The sequence below is a fragment of the Callionymus lyra genome, chromosome 16 (assembly GCF_982586985.1).
Source record: "Callionymus lyra chromosome 16, fCalLyr1.hap1.1, whole genome shotgun sequence".
NCBI classification, from domain to species: Eukaryota; Metazoa; Chordata; class Actinopteri; order Syngnathiformes; family Callionymidae; genus Callionymus; species Callionymus lyra.
This window is the reverse complement of record NC_141833.1, coordinates 12,425,839-12,445,472: the sequence shown is the minus strand read 5'-3', so window position 1 is coordinate 12,445,472 and position 19,634 is coordinate 12,425,839. Positions and strand designations below refer to the sequence as shown.

Here is a 19,634-nt window from a genome sequence, read left to right as displayed (position 1 = left end):
CGTTTGTTGTCTGTCGCCTCGTTTATTCCTGTTGTGATGCGTCTACATAACCATCCGAGTTGTTGAGTTCACTTGCCTTTCATCAGGGAGCTCAGTCCTCTGTTGGGTACGTGGAGTAGAGCCGGAGGAAGTTCTGACGCCTCATTCCTCGGTCAGACGGCCATGAAGAAGTGCTACACGGATCCGTTCTTGGACGGGATGAAACGGAAATATTAATCTAAGAAAACGACACTATTAAAGATGTATTTAGTCGAGGTTCATTAGGTTTTAAAAGGGTTTACATTCACAAATAAGGTCTTAATTGACATTAAAGTGTCTTAAATCAGGATTTTAATTAACACATAAAATATGGTAGTTTCAAATCTTGGCATAATTTTAAACATTTATAGATAGTTCTATAAAGATACAAAATCTAAATAAAAAATGGCGAAAGTAACCAATTATTTTATGATTCAAAACATAACATTTTAGGTAAAAAATTGTCCCTTATGTAGAATTTTTTAGATTTAATTTTTAATTTTGGTTTATTGTCGAGTTGGTCTTCAATTGAATTCCAAATAAATTAAAATGTTACTTGCCTTAAGCTTTATGAATCCTGGAAAAGCGACCACGAAGAGAACACGTGATCACATGCGTGTCCAGTAAGAAACACCAGACTGACCGTGAATCAGTTTCACCTGTTGATGTCGACAACAGGTCGTAGAAACCAGGAGGAGGTTGTGGACGCGACAGGAAGTCATAAAATCATCAGAGGAACAAGAGCAGGTGAAGAACCACCAGCTTCAAGTCACATTTAACACAAACATGTTCACAGCCACTCGTCACCAGAACTTCATTGTTAGCTTAGCAACAACCAAAGACAGTCCCAATGCATGCTGGGTAATTCATCGGTTACAATTCCCTTCCAACTTTTAACTTTTAAATCTTGTTTTTGCCTGTTTAATTAAAAATTTTGTTTTTGTTTTGGTTAAGCACCATTTTTGACGGAATAAGTCGTTTTTTTAAAGATGGTCCCGGGTTCAAATCTCCCGCTGGATGTTACCCTTGAGCATGAGTCGCCTCTACAGTAACTCCTCAACCTCCCTCCCACGGTTTGTATAGATCCGTTTATTTATTATTCTTAAAAAAAGTTTTCTTTTTTTTTTTTTTTAACTGGAGCAACACTTTCTTTGACTAAAAAATAATCTTTCGATTTGATGTTTTTCTCTCTTTTCCACAATGCTCAAATAGGCCACCTTTCCAGGGTGTCCCTCGTGTCTCACTAGATAAATATGGATTTACTTTTCCCTTGTAATAAACCCAAAGGATCATCGTGCACGTCTTCAACAGCAAACTCATTTGCTCAAGAAAGTTCGTTAGGCTATGATTGCGTCCCAGTTATCCGGGGTGATAACCAGCGACCAAGAGCCAATGAATCACACGAAGGTTATTTTCACATTTCAAATCCATCTCCAGGCTCCACACGTTCCTCTCAACCATCAGACTCTTTGTTTTCTTGCTGCTGTTTTAATGCGTCACCGGCGACTCCTGTGATCAGCTTAAATATTAACGCATACATGTACATGTCGTTTTATTTACAGGGCGACGCATTCATGACGTGTCCACTCGGGAGATCCAGGCGGAGAAGGTCGAGGACTTGTGCGCTCGCTCGTGAAGGACCACGCGACAGGAGAACCGAGGTGAAGGTTTCAGTCAGCGGGGGGGGGGGGGGGCGGTGGTGGCGTCTCTCTAACCAGGATTCAAGTCAGCATTCACACTTAAAAACAACAATTATAGCAGCAAACTGAGTAAAACCTCCAGGTGGGCTCCAAACATAGGGGGGAGAAAAAAGCAGGTCCAGGTCCTGTCGCTCAGGTGGAAGACTATGAAAATAACTTTATCGTAACAGGAAGTGATCGAGTCCGTCTTGAAGCGCATCAGTTTCGTCAACACTTAATCTGGAGAAGTGCAAATCGACTCCAGAACTTCCGTCTGGACGTTGTTCAGATCATCACCGTGAAGTCCTGGGACGTGCGAGGAGGGGAAAGATCACGTGAAGGAGGAGAAAAAAAACCAACCCATTCTTGCTTCTTTCATATGATGAATCCCTCCTTCTCTGCTCTTCTACAGGCCTCGTTTGAGTTCAAGTCCATCCACCAAATCCACAAACTATCTCGTTTTTCATTTCATCATTTGACTTCCTTTTTTCTTCATCGTTTCCTTTAATCCAGTGTCCATTCGCTCTTGCAGGAAACCCGTGGAGAAGCTGGAGGTGTGGACTACCCTCGGGCCAGTCAGAAGATGGGCAGAGAGGTGGTGGAGGGCTGCAGCGAGCCCGAGGAGTTGGAGCGTCTCATGTGAGGCAGGAGGTACGAGTCCGAGCACAGCTGGTGGACGTCGAAGCGGTCCTCCTTTCTGTAGGCCAGACATCGACGGATGAAGCCCTGCAGAGTCAGAGGGAGATGATGTTGATCTTCTCGTCTTTTGAGTCGTGTTTCCTTAAAGATGTGTTTATGTCTGAGACGACCTGGTTCACAACCAACATCCATTTGCACAGTTTTAAATTAATATTTTTGTATTGTTTTTTTTAATTTTCAAATTTGATTTTAATTGTTAATATTTCAAAAACATATTTAAATGTACAATTTGTTCATTTTTTTGCGTTGCAATAAAACTCCTGGCCGCTAGATGGCAGCAGTCATTACATGCTTCCGCAACTAAAGACACCATTTCAGTCCAGACACTCCCTACGTAATGACATCTTTTTATTGCCTATTTTATGACTGAACAAAAACTTCGACTCAAGCACAAAACATTTGTATCAACAAAAGTCTTTTAAGTTTTCTAAGCATCTATTCATTTTGTCACTTCCTGGTCTGACGACGCACGTGACTGGCTGGGCTACATGTGACGGCGCTGCTGATTGGCTGAAATGTTTTTCTTAAAATAATTCACTTGTAAATGTTCACTGCAATACAAACCCTTTAAGCGATTTTAAGGGATCACTAAATAAAAAGCTGTATTGATTTTTGGAAAAGTATTGATTAAACTGGGACACGGTTCAGCCAATCAGCGGCGTCGACAGGTAGCCTGGGCACATTCCTTTGGGGTGTTGTTTTGTTGGTATAAATGTTTTGTATGGTAAAAAATGCCTGAAATCATTGAGTCGAAGTCTTGAAAACTGATTAAAAAGGAAGTTGCGAACTGAAATGATACTTACACTGGCAATGACTGAGGACGAGAGGATACAGTCCACTCCAGCAGCTTTTAAAGCTGATGTTTGGAAATATTTTTTGTTTCAAAACAAATAAAAGCAGTTACGACTTCGTTAAGAGTCATGTGGTCTGTGAATTCTGCAACACCAGAGTCAAGTACTTGGACAATACTACTAATATACAGTATACTATAATATCACAATTTATCGTATCATTGCTCATGTATTGTTAATACACTATCTAGCTTTATGCCAAGGCATCAGTTTAATTCTGGATTTGGTACCTTGTGTTTAAAATCAACTATATGTACAACATCTAGCTTTGGATACAAGGTATGTCTGAATGAGGAAACCATCTCTGTACTGGCACTAAAAACTACATTTTTTCAGAGATAGAAATCAATTTCTACTGCAAAAAGAATAGAGACTATCATGTAAAAAAGTTGTTATTTAGGAAACTTGTATCTGGCGTTCATTACTTATGACCCTCTAGTTCAACTGATATAGTTTTTATATTAATCATTGCGATCGAAAAACTTGTAGCAACATGAAACTTGATTGCCAAACCACTGGAGCTTTATTTCCTGTGTGCTGCGTTTTTGTGTGAGTCTGTGCGATCGCACGACACTACGCAAGGGTGACTCCTACTAGTTGTGTAACATCAGGTGATTCCATGAGTGACGGTTTTACAGCTTTCACATTTTACATCGAGGTCAAACAGAAGCCTGGGAGGAGAACCTTCAAATAATTGGTTCTTCTGTCGCCTGCTCTGTGATGACTGGATACTAATCTCCCAATAAACAAACACAGTTCTATCAATCAATATTGGTGAATACTAGGGTTCAATCAGGTACATGTTTGGTTCAACAACTTAGCAGTAGATAGATTACCTTTTTTTGATCCCTCTGTAGGTGTATTATCAAGAATGTGGCAAAACGATACGTATCGCAATACAAGATACAACATATTGCGATATTATAGAATTTTTTTTAGTATTGTCCGAGTACTTGACTCTGGTGTTGCAGTATTTACAGACCACATGACTCTCGATGAAGTCTTAACTAATTTTTTTTTTTTTTGTAACTAAAATATGTCCAAACATAAGCTTTAAAATCTGCTGGAGACGACTGTATCCTCTCGTCCTCAGTAATGACTGCTGCCATCTAAGTTTAATTGCTGCACAGAAATTAAGAAAGGCTGTGAATATTTGCATGATAATTGTAATTTAAAAAATGTAATTATTTTACACACTTTGTTAAAATTTAAACCTTAAAATAACTATGATAAAAAGAAAATATGATTTGAAGGCCAAAAAAAGGAGAAGAAAACCGATACAGTGCTGTTGAATACCTATAGAGTATTGTGAAAAAAATATAGATTTATAATTAGGTACATCTATATTTCCTGAAACCCATACTAAGTTACTATGTTAAGGTATATCCAACAAATCGTCTGATGACTTTTTGAAATTCCCATGAAGGGTTGCCACAGCAAGTCAGTCTCCTCCGACTCAATCCATCTTACTCGTCCTCCCTCATCCCCACTTGTCCCTCTGGTCTTTATCTGCCTGTGCTCAACTCAAACTTGGTCAGAGGGTTTTTAAACCTACGCTTTTCTTAAAAGGGATGTAGCGACATCAAGTTTAAGGCAGGAGTAGAAGTGTGTACCTTTGCCTCTGTGCTGGCCTGAGGTTTAGCTGGGAATTGGACCTCAGTGGCTTTTAGGATGGTGTTCTCCTGTAGGATGTCCTGCTGGGACTGGTTATGACCGAATGGCTGAAAACAAACGAAAAATCACTCACTAGAACTCGAATAAATAAAGGTTTAAAGCCTTGATATGAGGAACTTACCTTGCGCCCGTAGAGGCACTGGAAGAAAATCACTCCGACAGACCAAACATCTACTTTGTTGGAGATCTTCGGCGGCTCCTTACCCACCACGAAACACTCTGGTGGGAGGTACCTGAACACAAGCACATTTTAAGTCGACTATTTGTACATTATCAGACAATTAATCAGATCAAATCAAGTCTTTTTTTATTACCAGTAGGTTCCAGCTCCTTGTGACGTGAGGTCCATCCCATCGACGCCGTAGTTGTCGTCGTCCATGATTTTGGACAAGCCGAAGTCTGTGATCTTGATTTCTCCACAAGCCGTTCCGTCCACCAATAAGATGTTACCTGTGCGCATCAGAGGGACGTCGTAAGAAACTAGGGGTTTAGAAAATGTTGATACGAAGTATATATCGCAATATTTATTTTTCTCGATACTGTATTGTATCAAAAGAACATTTTCAATACTGGTACCTTCACTTGATACGGTTCCTGAATGATTCTCTTTTCCATTAATAAATTCTAAGATCAATTCTTACAAAAGGAAAATGAAATCACGCATGACACAAATCTCGAGTAACCTTTTCAGCTTTGGTACCTTTCCACTCCAAGCTCTTTTCTTTCAAGAGTCAATAAATCATTTTTCAGTGCAAAAAAAACCCACTTTCTAACCACTGACAAATCAATCTGATGTTCCCGGTCCTTGTCACTTATGCCTTTTTCTTCATGCATTATCTCTCATGGTTACCGTAACTTGGAGCCAAAAGACGAAGCATTTTTCCATACTCGGTACCAGTGAACCATTTCGGTTTGTGCCACTGAAGAAACCTAGTTTACATAACCAGCCTTATTGATTGTATTGATAACAATATTACAATAAAACAAGTTTACAATAAACGTGCAAATATTCACAATGTTTGTTTATTTTCGTGCAGCAGTCATTAGGTCCTCTGCAGCTAAAGGGATAATTAAATACTGTTACATACATCCAGGCGATGACTGAGGACAAGAGGATACAGTTGAATCCAGTGGCTTTTAAAGCTGATGTTTGGACATATTTTGGTTTAAAAAAAAAATGAAAGTAGTTACGACTTCATCAAGAGTCATGTGGTCAGTAAATTCTGCAACCCCAGAGTCAAGTACTCGACAATATTACAAATATATCCTTGTTACTACAGTATTGCTCATCGTTTCCCCCTGTATCATGATACGTATGGTATCAGCAGATTTTCAAACACACACGCTATATTAGAAACTGTTATTTCCCAGGGATTATCAAGCTGAGGCGGTTCAGGAAATACACTGAACATCATTGAATAGGAAACACTGCAGAGCCGCAGCTCACTCACCAGGCTTGAGGTCGTAGTGGATGATGGGAGGTTTGATCTCATTCAGGTAACGCAGGGCGCTGACTATCTGCATGACAATGGAGCGAGCCTCCTTCTCCGACATCAGCTTGTTTTGTTTCAGGTAGAAGTCCAAGTCGTTTCCTTCACAAAACTCCAACACTGTGCAGAACCTGATTTGAAACACAGATCATTTGGACTTTTGTTTGCCCTCTTATCAATACAGAAAGTATAGATGAATATTGTTTTTTTTTCTTTAAACCCTCAATAAATAAGATAATCTTGATAATCTTCAACTTTATTTTTAGTCCACTGACATGATCACAGGTTGTTCGGTACAGATATGATTTAAATGGAATGCGTCAGCTCATTATCCATTGTTCTTGTTGTTGATTTTATGACACACACTTGAGTGTTTGCACAGTCTTGACGTAGACACTTCAGTACAAAGAACTCATGCTTTATTTGAAGCAGGGGTAAAAGCTAAAACTGTATTGCTGGGGTAAAATAAACAACAACAAAACTAGCCCACTGCTGAACGATAAACCACATGAGGATATAACTGAACAGATGGTCGAGGTGAAAGGTCACTCACGTGTCAGTGTCCAGGGAGAAATAGTCATAAAGTTTGACTATTCTGGGATGGTCAAGCTGCTTGTGTATCCGGTACTCCCTACATGCATGCCTAGCAATAAAGAAGAATCAGTGTGTTTAAAAAAAGAAAAAAAAAGAAAGCAGTTTCACTTTAGAGATTGACACGTACTTGCGGTAATTCTCCTTCTTTTCTTCTCTCCAGTTCTTATTAAGTTGGTGGATTTTCACGGCGGCGTAGCGCTGCTCGAACAGGTCGAACGCCTGGAAAAGAAAAAAAACATCTGAGAATCATCCCTGAGCTCCTTCAAATGTTGATTTCAGTCTCAATGTCATACAGTCTAGTCTGGTGACCGGAACTCTTGTCTAGTGTTTGGTTTCTAATGTTATTTTTATTTACTAAACAATTGTGAGTCACTAGAGTAAATGTTTATTTTGAAGTTTAATTATCAAACATGGAGAAAGTCTGGAAGATGGTTCCTTTTTTTAATTTAAATTTAATTTCTTACTTGATATTAATGTAATTTAGAGGAAAGTGTCATTCATTTCAATATTCACTATTTTGTAGCATATGTGTTTACTTTTACTACCGGTTATTTTTTTTAGTTGTTGATATATTTAGCATAATTATATTTATTATTGTGATTTTATTTTATTATTCTATTATGATTAATTATTTTTATGTTTTGTATCACTGTTTTTATTATTATTTTTATCTATTTATCATTTTTAATAATGTTTTTATAATGCCATTGAATGCTTTAATTAAAGTTAATTAATGGCTTTTAAATGTCGCAGGATTCTTTTGGAATATAAATTTTTTAAATCGTATCAATCCACATAACTTCATAGTTTGATGTATTTAAGAAATATCTGAAAGATTTTTTTTGAAACAAAACAAGAATGGAAGATTTTGACAACGGAACAATGCAGTGTCTCTAACTTTATCATGATTTTAAGTTGAATTTTCTTCTTTCTACAAGAAAAAGGTCAATAATGTTAAAAATGTCGTTTTATATACTGTATTTATTTGAACACAAAACATGATAAGTAAGAGCTCAATGCTATAAAGTTCAGAAAATATCCAAAATATCATTGACAAAAAGAAACAGAGGACCTTATTCTTTCTTTTCATTATAAAAAATAAAGATATTTTAAAAACGAGAAGGTAAAAGATGGAAGCAGACATTTGATTTACCTTATAGACTTCACTGAAGCCTCCTCTGCCCAGCAGGTGCAGCAGCAGGTACCGTTCATTCAGGGTGGGGTGATCTTTGAACCTGCCACATCAGACATATTGTCAAATTGTTGGAGAACCAAAACAAAATGGCTGTACGAAGCAGTGATGGTGTCTTACGCCGAGCTGTCCTCGTTGTTTATCCTCTTCAGCTCTCTGATGTGAAGGTTCCTCACCCGCTCCAACCGCTCCAGCTCCGCCTGGATCTCAGCTTCCTCCTGATGAAAACCAAAAACAGATGTGAAACTTATTCTATTTACACAGTTTGTGATCCAAGTGTTTGGTTTGTCTCGCTGACCTTCTTAAGATGACCGAGGCGAAGCTTGAAGATTTCCTCCTGCTCGTGGTACTCCGCTAAAGTCAGTCTGCCAGCATGAAAATAGCATGATTTCCTTTATTAAGACACTTTATTTTTAACAAGATATAAGTGACACTTGTTGAAGAATGTGTCACCACTCTTCATGATACTCACAGCTGAGGCAGGGAGGGCTTGAGGAAGGGGTCTGAATCATTGCCATTTACAACTTTGGTTTTTCTCTGCTTGGGCTCGGAGGTGGAAGCCACAGAGACCGACGGCGAGGCTGGATTGGGAGGCTTCCTCTTGGCGAGGAGCTTCCTCTGCCGCTCTATGTCCTCGCGCTGCTGGTTAATGCCTTCTTGTTGCCTGTGTGCATTTATATAAGATATAAGCTTGTTGACACTTAATCTACCAAAGCGTTAATGACAAATACAAGATTTCAGTCATGAGTATCAGTTTCTTGGTGCTAAATGCAAAATGACATTGTGCTGTGCAGCAATTTACAACATTGTTTTTTGGTAATTGTGGTGAGAAGGTACTTGTAAAGTGCATTAGCTTTTGGGGTAAATAAATAAAAGGTAAAATATGAATATGAATCTTGGTAATGTCTCTTATTTTATTATAACTTATTATGTTTTATTTCCTTCTTAATATTTCATTTTTTATATTCTGTAATGCTACCAAATTTCAGAGTTGTGGCAATAAAAGTTTTCTGATTGTGATTGAGGGATATATACATTTCAAATTATATTTTGTATTTATTACATTTATTTTATAGTCTATATTAAAATATAGTTTGTATTAAGTATACAAACTAAATTAAGTATTTACTTGCAAATATTTGTAGCGTTTGTAAACTTCCGGCCGCTGGATGGCAGCAGTCTTTAAGATGAAACCCCTGGCGATGACTGAGGACAAGAGGATGCAGTCAAATCCAGCAGCTTTCAAAGCAAATGTTTGGAAAGGGCTGTTTATCGATCGAAAATGTTCAGTACCCATACTGATGCCTTCATTTTAGATACAGATTTCTGAATAACACCTTTTTTTGATACCAATTTTCCAAGATATATTATTTTAAAAAATGGAGAATACTACAAATATATCTTGCAGTATCAAAACATATTGTATCGTTGCTCCTGTACTGTGATACAGATCGTATCGCCAGATTTTTGCCAATACATAACCCTTAATAACATTAACACAACCACTGGAATGTAGCTCAAAAGCAGACTTACTTGATTAGGTTCTGGAATGCATATCCGTCAGTCCACTGCTCTGTGTAGGACGCTCCGTGCCTGACAGTGGTGAAGTGACCGAGGCGGAGACGGTCCTGCATGCTCTTCTCACGGCAGGACTGCTTCTCCTGGGTGCTCTTGAATGGAAACCCGGAAAAGCAACTGGTTTATTTCCATGACTTTAACCTGAGTATGGAGGTCATAATAATAAACCCTGATGCTGGTACCTTTTCTATGAGGAGCTTCTTGCTCATAGTGATGCACTTGTTGAGCCTCTCTTTATACTTCTCCAGAAGTTTCTGCTGTTCATCGATCTGCCTTCGGAGATCGCAGTTAGCCTACAGAGCGGAAGAATCGCATTAATAATTAAGATATTACAGGTTAATATTTTCAATTATTTGAATATAGTTTTCCTACTTTGAGAAGCCAACTTACCCTGAGCAGGTCATCTATCCGTCCCTCCTTCTTCTCCAAGTCCAGACTCTTGTTGCTCTCAAGGGCAGCAAGCTTCAGACCCGTTAGGTCCGTCTGTGAATGTCCATAAACGCATGCGTTGGATTTACAAATTCCAATTAGAATTATCTTTACGAGATTGAAGCATTGCACAAACTTCAAGTTAAGATTCATTCACTTGTGGAAAGTGTTTTCTTCGAGTGTCATGTTACCTGGACACATTTACTGGAGGACGATTTGGCATTCTGTTCCCCGAAGCACAGACTTGTGGGAGAGGAGCTGTTCTGCCGGATCTGCAGAAACAGTGATTCAGTTACACCTTGTGATAACATACAAAGACTCACAACCTGCACAAACAGTTCAGGAACTCCCGGCGTTTTTTTTTTGCATTTTTTATTATCTGGCTGCCAAAATACTCACGATGGAGCCTGGAGCAGAGTGTGAGTTCTGAGGAGATCGGCGAGCTGACGGGAGGCCTCTACCTGGACTGGAGCCATTTCCACCCTGGAACTTTGCAAAGACAAACATGTTCAGCCTGATTGTTCTTGTTCTTGACGATGAACCCGAACAACACAAAACCGGAGAGATTAACAACTCACGTCGAAATAGTCGCTTATCTTGGGTCCACGGGTGGGTGTTTTCCCTGAGAGAAAAGAGAAATAATGAAGTTACATCATCAGTGCTATCATCATCATGCATGCAACTATAAAAGTAGCTTTAATACCTTGACTACTTTCAGAGTAAGTGTCAGCTTTCCTTTTCCTCCCCCGTGATGTTTCGGAATGCTTCTTCTCAGGAGTCTGTTGGTGGAAACGGAGGAGGATAAGGTGGATGTGTAGTATTATTTTTGCTGAACAACAATTTGGTGGTGTCTATGAGCAACAAAGAACAGCAACATGAAGGAAGAGTACATACTGAGTAGGCAGGGGAGCTCCCTCTTTTCAAGTCAGAGCTCTAGGAACAGAGAAGAAGGAGAGTTGGAAAGTAGTTGGAGACACACAGCAGACGAAGGACGTTGAAGGCAGACAGGAAAACCTTTTTTTTTTTTTATGTGTGTAATTACTTTCTACTGTTGATGGGAAAGTAATGTTGTCTCTTGGTTTTGAGGTGAGATACTGATGCAAACTTGCAGAAGTGGTTTACCTCTGACTCCTTGTCACTGGACGAGCCGAGACTTCCGTAGCTGTGGTTTGACGAATCATTGGCCAAACCCTGCACGAAAGACGAAAAAAAAGCAACTTGCATTGGTTCTCTGATTTAAGATACTTGGAAAAGCGGCCAAAAACCGGTTTGGTCGTATTAATACCTGAGGTTCTGGAGTTCAGTTAACCCAGATTCCCAACCACAAAACCTACATTCTTTTCAGCAGCCTACTTCTTGGAAGCAAGTCATTTCTAAAAGGCGTAAACTGAGACTTGCAGCTGAGTCAAGCAAATGTTTATTAATGAACATCCTGGGAAACAAATCAGTCGGAAATGAGGATTCATACTTTTGATGAAAATGTAATATAAGTTTAAGCAATTAAAAGTCCCTCCCCCCAAGATATAAAAGAAATTTGTAAAATAAAATCTGCTAATATAATGTTTGTGTCAATGTTTACAATTTATTTGACATGTATAATCGAGTCTCTCCATTCAAACACCTCCTAAACCTATTACAGCAAAGCCCTTCCAGCAGTTATCAGAAATAAAATGATTTATTGTTGTAGACCCACTTTTAATAGGTACTTAATTAAAGCCAACATCATCTTAGATGAATAACGTAACTTAAAAATGAAAGGATTTTTTTTTAAATTAAAAAGTCTTAAGTCTTTTGTATTCATTCTCGTTTTACTCATTGATCTAGAAACAATATTATGTGTAACCCGGTGCTAAATATCTGCCAGAACGTTGGTAATACTTCAAAGCCGCACTATATTTTTTAATTAAACAACATGTTAAATCCTGTCCAAGATGAGCTCAGACTCAGGGCGACAGATGCGTTACCTTGGCACCTCCGCTCATGCTGCCGGTGCTGCCCACTGTGTTGCCACTGACGGCTCCGGTGAACCGGGCTTCCAGCAGCTCCTGTCTCCTGGGATCCAGGCTGTGCAGCTCTTCCATGGGGCCTGGACAAGAGCATGAAGCACATCCAAGGTTAAACGTTCATTTGCAATCAACACACACACAACCATACGCTGACTCCAGAAACACATTGCTGAGTCACTAGATGAAGAAGTGTAGATGCAAAGTGTCGCGATCTTCAATATCTGACCATAAATAATACACATTTTATTCTACAGTGTAATATTCTCTTGTGTAATTGTTGTTCCTCCTGCAGGAAGAAGGTCATCTTATCACTAGAGTGCAGGAGGGGGAGAGGAGTTTTTGGCTGTGTATACAAGTTACACGAAAATAAGCATCGCTCTCTAATTAGACGGCGGCCTCGACGCAAACCAGCCTCCGACTATTTGGCGGCCGAGATAAACACACCTGTCATCATATCATACATTCCTATCGTTTCGAACACACGTCATCTTAGTGGATAAAGTAAATCGTGTATCAGTTACAAAATGTTCGCTCACTCACAGGAGGATACGTAGCTTGTTTTGTGAAGCCAAATATCAAGGGAGTGAGACAAACATTCCCTGCAGACTGTTGCTACTTGCATTTGTTTCCTTGTTCGACATTTAATGGCCGTCGTCTGTACATGTGTTTCCGACAGAGGGGCCATGCCCTGAAAAGCCGAGGTAGAACATTTAAAAGCACTTAAGCTAGGAAAACACAGAACCACACAAAGGCAACATTCTTTCGCTTGTTATTTCTTTAATCTAAAAAGCCATCCCTACACATAGTTGGGCTTTGCCTTCTTGTTGCACTCTTTTCTTGTGTGTGCTATATTTTAGTTTTTGCAAATTTATTATATGGAAGTTTGCATCTATTTTAAGTCAGTTTTCTCTTACATGTAATATATAAATTACATTCGTTTTTCCTTTGTATTATTTTTTTGACTTATGTATGCATTATGCCACAGTTACATTTTCTCACAGGTCAACGAAATGATTCGATACGATATATTTTCAAAATATTTGCACAATACTGGAAATATTTCAGGGGACGCTGAATTTTAGTGAAATGTTGTGATTGTTCCACTCTTTTTTGTTTGAATGAATACAACTGAAAGTAAAACATATGTCCAAACATCAGCTAAAAGCAGCTGGAGGAGGCTGTATCCTCTCGTCCTCAGTCGTGGTATAAAAAAGGGTTGTGTCGTATTTTATTTATATTCAATTTTAAAATGTGGTATAAAAGCACCAAAACATTACCCATAGAAAGGACAAATAAGAGAAGAAAGAATAAAGGTTCTCAAACAAAGATCTTAAACAAGTAATATCTGGAGTTTAACAAGTAATTAAATGTTTAGCTAGCCATCAGAGTATTTTTACATGCTCAGTTCTTTTAGTATTATTTTGACCTTCTGTGGGATCAGTTCTCAGGTCTGTATTATGCGGTACAATTTAACATGCCACTTTATTCTTTTTTGTGCTACCTTTAAGTTTCCTTAAGTCAATTTAATTTGTATCATTCATTTATTTTATGGGTTATATTTCAATAAAATGTAAGTAAGTAAGTAAGTTATGTGTATACATTGCTTTTTTTTAATTTAACATGATAATAATCATATTTTGGGAATAACAATGTCCGGTCACAAGATGGAAGCAGAGTGAAATCCTGTGAATTCCCAGCAATGACTGAGGACGAGAGGATACAGTCGACTCCAGCAGCTGTATTCCCCGTTTGACAGTGTTAACGACCCCATTATACAACAACAACGATGACTTAAAACACATATCCTAGTGTATTAAGAATATCACATTTTTGGAATTGACCAAGTACAAGCACGACAAATCTCTGACAACAAGATCTTACTCGACATAATTCCCTAGCAAAAAAATTAAGGCAATTAAAATATTCTTTGAAATCCCTGTAATATTATACATTATACATGTATCTGAGTCTGCCATACATCTTTTAAATTGATTGATTTCCAGTTTATTTTGTCTTTTGTCGCTTGTAATCTGGCTCTATTTCACTTTGCTAGACTTGTGAATATAATCAATAAAAGTACAAAGATAACTTTATTATTTCAAATATTGTATATATAAACAACTTATCACTTGTTTTATACTTGTAATCTGGACTATTTTTCAATGCATATTTTGAGAGCAAATGTTCATGTTTACACAAATAATTCACATTAAGATTATTAACATCATTATTACATAATAAAAGTTTCTTTGTTTTGAAAGCTTTCTAATGATATCAACCTCCTTTTTTTCAAATTGGGTAAATAATAAGCAAGTTATGACATTTTGAAAGTTTGATGTAACCCTTGTGTTATCTCAGGGGTCAAGGTGACCCGAACAAATGTGTTTGTGGTATCCCTTATGTTATCCCTAATATATTGACTTAGCATTGAGGAGGTTGACCATAAAATATGTTTTAATAATCCAAAACTTTTTGTTATTTATCACAGTAAAATGATCTTAACAATACCTGTCTAATTATACTGACTTAATATAAATAATACTTAAAATATTATACAAACACCTATAGTAAGTTCAATGTATCTATTTGTTTACGTAACAGGATAGAAATCACGCTAAAAATGCGCCACCAGAGCCTCCAAGAGCGTCATAACATTGTAACAACATGACCAACATGTCACTAAAGCTCTCGCATCAACAAACCGGCTGCACTATTTTCTCTTGTCTCAGTCAAAACCCTCCTCAAGCCTCAAGTTCACAGCAACTATCACGGAAGGATATCTGACGCCGCGGCGAGAATGTCACGAAAACGAGTTAAAAAAAGGAGTGAAAAAGCGTGAAAAAGGAGTGAAAAAGGAGTGAAAGTTGAACAAGCTAGCTGTGCGAACATGATAGCTTCGCTGCTACTCCCGTCAACTCCCGGTGACAGCTGACGCTTTTTTTTTTCTTTCATCCCTGAACTTCACATTTATTTCTCTCACTTCCAACTTATAAAAAAACAACAAAAATGTTTTAAAATAAAAATGTGACAAACACGCAGTTTTTGGACCCGGGGCGAGCTCGCCGTACCTTCCTTGCCCTTTGCGGTCGCCGTTATATGTTGTTGCGAGATCGTCGGGGACGAGGAGAGCAGCGACCAAGATGGCGTCGCCTCCAAACTTCCACCACTTCCACTGTTACTTTGGACACTCATGGAGCCACTTTGCCGCCGAGAGAAGCCCTCCGCGTTGCTGCTGACGGCGGAACCGCCGAACCTGCGTCCATTTCCCGTTTTTTTTTTTGTTAAAGTTCCTAGTTTCAGTCTTCTTTTTTAGGAGCAGACGTCGCCGGCCGCGGGTCCTGCGGGGCGGCAGCAGCACCGGTGCTGTCTTCTCTCGTCGGTCCAGCGGAACCTTCGCATGATGATGATGATGACCAGCATCCGCGAGCAGAGGCGCTGATCCTCTCGGGTAGGCGAGGCTATCGCGAGGACACCAGGGTGGTTTTTTTCTTTTTTTTTTTTTGTTGGTTGTGACACAGACGCTGATCCGCGATCAGTTCACCACCTGCAACCTGCTGTACGCGCAACCGGAACTGTCGACTCGGCGGTGACCGCAGACCAGCCCTCCCGAGCCCGAGAAGAAGAAGAAGAAGACAACCAACCCCCCCCCCTTAACAATAGACTCAATTACACGTTTATTATTATTTTTATTTTTTTATTATTATTAATAGTCTAAGAAAATACATTTTCATATTTTTGACTCGATTTACATATCATTTTAAATTATAATAATAATTAATTTGATCTCATAATTCTAGACACTCAAGGTCACCTTTTTTATATACATTTAAAACCGGAAACCAAACAAAAACATTGCAAAAATAAAAAGCAGTCGCAATTTCAAAAGTGGAAAAAAATGTCAGAACAGGTGGAGGAAATTACATTTTTATTGTACATTTCTTTTTGATTTTATCTCATTTTTTATATATTTAGAATGTCCACATCCAATTGAAAATAATGGCATTAACTGAAAACAAAGGCTGTATCTACTACTACCACACACACACACACTCACACACACACACACACACACATATTAAAATATAAAGAAGTATAACATAAAACAATATATGTAATATTAATGCAATTTTTAAAAAATCCATATGGTTTATTGTGTGCATGTGTGTGTCTGAGAGGGAGGGAGGGAGGGAGGGAGGAAAGGAGGGAGACAGGAAAAGAGATGCCTTTTTTTTTTGTTGCACGGGGGGTGCAGGTGGAAAGATAGTGTTGTGGTCTGGGCTATAAGGTCTTTTGTTCCAAATTTTGGTGCAGTGCATCAAAATGCTTGCTTGTAGGACAATGCTTGCATATACATACAAACACAAATACCTTCCTCTATGTTTTTTTTTTTTTCATCCCATTACTGTTGTGTTTTCACTCCCCCCTTTTTTTTTTAATCAAAAACACAGCAACACGTTCATCGTAGTGACAACTGTTTACAGGATTTCCACTAATGTGTGTATTTCTTTCTGTCAACGCCGAGCGCGAGTTACAGTCGGGTTGCATCAGCAAACAGACGGAGGCATAAATAATCATTCCACACCTCACCTGCCCCTGGTAACCTGAATTTTGGTCACATCGTTGCCATGGAAACAGGGCATCAGACTTGACAAGCAATGAGGTGGATCGTATAAGCAGTCCACTATCCTGAAAATCCCACAAACGCACAACAAGTTAGTTCAATTATTGAGTGACTGCAGCTCCGTCCAGTATGGTTTAAATATCCCGGAGATGACCTATATTTATATGAAGACATGATCTGGAGAAGCACGTCCAGCCTGTGTTAAACTTATATTTTTTAATTGTTATCTAAGCTTAAAATATAAATTATAATAATGTTTCCATTAAAAAATATGAATATGGTCCCAAATGTTTTCTATATGTTTAATAAACAATGTTACTAACATGTTGCTCCTTATGGATGATACAACTTTTACCATAATACCAGATTTAAAATGTATTTATGTTGGTATATGACTGCTATTCTATAGTGTTGCTTTTTTATAAACCTTAATATTTGTCTTAGTAATTTACCCCATGAGAGACAGTAAATGATGTAAAAATATTAAATAGTCCTTCCTTGTTTTCTTGATTATCATGTTCACAGTAATATTTGCTTGGATATGTTTAATTATAAAAACAATAATACATTTACATTTAATCACTTAAGTTCCATAACTCTAGCATTGGTTCTAGGCATGTTTTCTTTCTTTTCTTTCGGTCTGTTAGTTACACAATAGACACATTAGTTAGCCCTTGACTGCGTAACCATTGTTGGAAGAACAAAAGAATGGATTTGTCATTTTCTTCCTCGACTGTATGACCTTCAAAAATAATTTATTTCAAGATGAACTTGGAAGATTTGAGGCAGAAAAGATTAAGAACACTCACACTCATTTAAGGTCTTTCACAGAGTTAACCTTTTTAAAACCCTATTTTCTCAAATACTTCCAGTTCTAGATCACCGTGATGGGTGTTCTTATGCACCATCCTTTTTTTTCTCCACACTTTTTATTCACGTCTTTCATTGTCCGTCTACTTGCAGACAATATCAAAAATATTCTCCATTTCTCCGTTTCCTTGATCTCCTGTTTCTTTGAAGACTTATTATTGTTATTGTTGTTGTTGGAATTGTCATTGTTGCTGCTGTTATTATTGGATTTCCTAGCTTTCAGCTGTTTGAAAGAAAGACGTTTTCTTCACCGTCTTCTCCATCCAGTTCCCAGTGGCTTATACTTTGTTGTTTTTCAAATTAGAAAAAATACAGAAAAGTGTTTTTAAAAATAATGTTTTATTCCTCATTTTGAATCTCTGGACATATATATGTATTTTTTTAAAATCTCATCACCATATGACTGTGTCTAATCTCTCACCTTATCATTTAACATTTTACTTTAAAAAATACATTTAATTAATTAATTTAGCTATACATTTATATATTAGGTGTATTCTTTTAGCCGTTTGTGTTTTCTTTAGATATACAAACGGCTAAAAGAAAAAGAGACAAGTTTTTTCAAATCTCTAGAAATGTAACCAGCTTTTCAATTGTCAGTCATTTGTTTCCTTGTATATTAATCTTTTTCTTTTATGATTGGAAGATATCATTGGTTGTTCATAGTTGTTGTGTGTATCATGTCATGTCGTCCAATAAAAAAGAAAAATATTAGAAAAATAATTTATTTCCACCTCTGGCATGAATCCATCTCGACATTCTTTAGACCTACGCATACTTTTATTTAAATATTCAATGGATCCATGGCACTTATTATTTTGAGATTGGAGATTTGACCTGCTCTAGTAGAAGAACTTACATTTCTCCGATCCTTAAAACTCTTCACTGGCTGCCAGTTTCTTTCAGGATCAACTTTAAAATTCTGGTTCTTACTTTCAGATCTATTCATGGTCAGACTCCTCCTTACATCAGTGATCTGATCCAGCCTTACACCCCAGCTCGGGCTCTGAGGTCTGTGGATCAGAATCTATTGATGGTTCCTGAACACGGTTCAGGACCAGAGGAGAGAAATCCCTCCAGGCTGTTGCTCCTAAGCTTTGGAACGATCTTCCTCTTCCTCTGTGTTTGATGATCTACTGACTCCTTCAAGAAACATCTTAAGACATTTTTATTTGTGCAGGTTTTTCCCTGCTTTTCTGGGACTCCTGTGTTTGTCTTATGCGTCTTGATCTTTTAAAGTATATAATTTAACTGTGTATTGTTTTAGATTGTTAAAGCCCTTTGTGACCCTGGTGTAGAAAGGCGCTTTACAAATAACTATTATTTACTTACTTCACTAGCGTTCACCTTGATGTGACGACACAGCAGTTAGCAATATTATTGACTAGCTAAGTTAGCAAGTATAAGCTTAAACTTAACAGATCATATCCAACAACTAGAGATATCCCGTTTTTTTTTTAACCTCAGAATTATTGCCACTAATACTAGTACTCACTAAGCTAGGACCATTAGGAATCATTTTTTCAACCTCACATTATCTAATCTGGTCATATCTTTTCACCAATAATGACAAAGGAATCATGAAATTGTGTTGAAAATGAAGCCGTTCTACACAATATAAAGCCAAGCATTTACTCAGTCGGTCATGAAAGAACAGAAATGGAAACAGGTTTGTTCAATGGGAGGTTTTCTTTCTCCCCCTGGGATTAATTAGGAAATTTGACCATCCCAAAGAGACTCGGTTGACAATAACTAGGACATTGCATGTCCCTGATATCATCATTTAGAGATGTTTTTATGCGCGAGCGGCGAACACACGTCGTTGTAATTGCCGATTTATTTACAGCACATTACAGCGTTATCACACTGGATATTAGCACTGAAGTCACTTCAAAGACAGAGATAACATTGAAGAAAAGTCGACACTTTCAGA

At 38.0% G+C, this 19,634-nt stretch overlaps 1 protein-coding gene across 4 annotated transcripts; it reads right to left on the bottom strand.

Moving 5' to 3' along the window:
- Positions 1–1,486: 1,486 nt before the first annotated feature.
- On the bottom strand, positions 1,487–15,758 carry LOC148063751 (serine/threonine-protein kinase tousled-like 1-B). Of its 4 annotated transcripts, none has more exons than XM_087810601.1 (22): positions 15,279–15,758; positions 12,169–12,290; positions 11,327–11,395; positions 11,099–11,137; positions 10,908–10,983; positions 10,783–10,826; positions 10,604–10,687; positions 10,396–10,476; positions 10,166–10,258; positions 9,958–10,068; positions 9,731–9,867; positions 8,670–8,861; positions 8,496–8,562; positions 8,318–8,415; positions 8,159–8,240; positions 7,133–7,224; positions 6,965–7,054; positions 6,373–6,542; positions 5,236–5,371; positions 5,043–5,154; positions 4,861–4,968; positions 1,487–2,423 (listed from the first exon to the last, which is right to left on the bottom strand). In XM_087810601.1, the coding sequence occupies exons 1-22, from the start codon at positions 15,400–15,402 to the stop codon at positions 2,274–2,276; spliced, it is 2,277 nt and encodes a 758-aa protein (XP_087666727.1). In that variant the 5' UTR covers positions 15,403–15,758; the 3' UTR covers positions 1,487–2,273. The 4 variants fall into 4 exon arrangements, with proteins under 4 accessions (XP_087666727.1, XP_087666726.1, XP_087666729.1 ...); XM_087810600.1 differs by having other exon boundaries at positions 10,604–10,693; positions 15,279–15,757; XM_087810603.1 differs by lacking the exon at positions 11,099–11,137.
- Positions 15,759–19,634: the final 3,876 nt, after the last annotated feature.

Coding starts and splice junctions, on each gene's coding strand:
- LOC148063751 (XM_087810600.1), bottom strand. CDS start 15,402: ATGAGTGTCCAAAGTAACAGTGGAAGTGGTGGAAGTTTGGAGGCGACG. Junction 10,477..10,603: donor ACTCTGCTCCAGGCTCCATC/GTGAGTATTTTG, acceptor CTGTTTCTGCAG/ATCCGGCAGAACAGCTCCTC. Junction 7,225..8,158: donor GCTTCAGTGAAGTCTATAAG/GTAAATCAAATG, acceptor TTTCTTTTCCAG/GCGTTCGACCTGTTCGAGCA.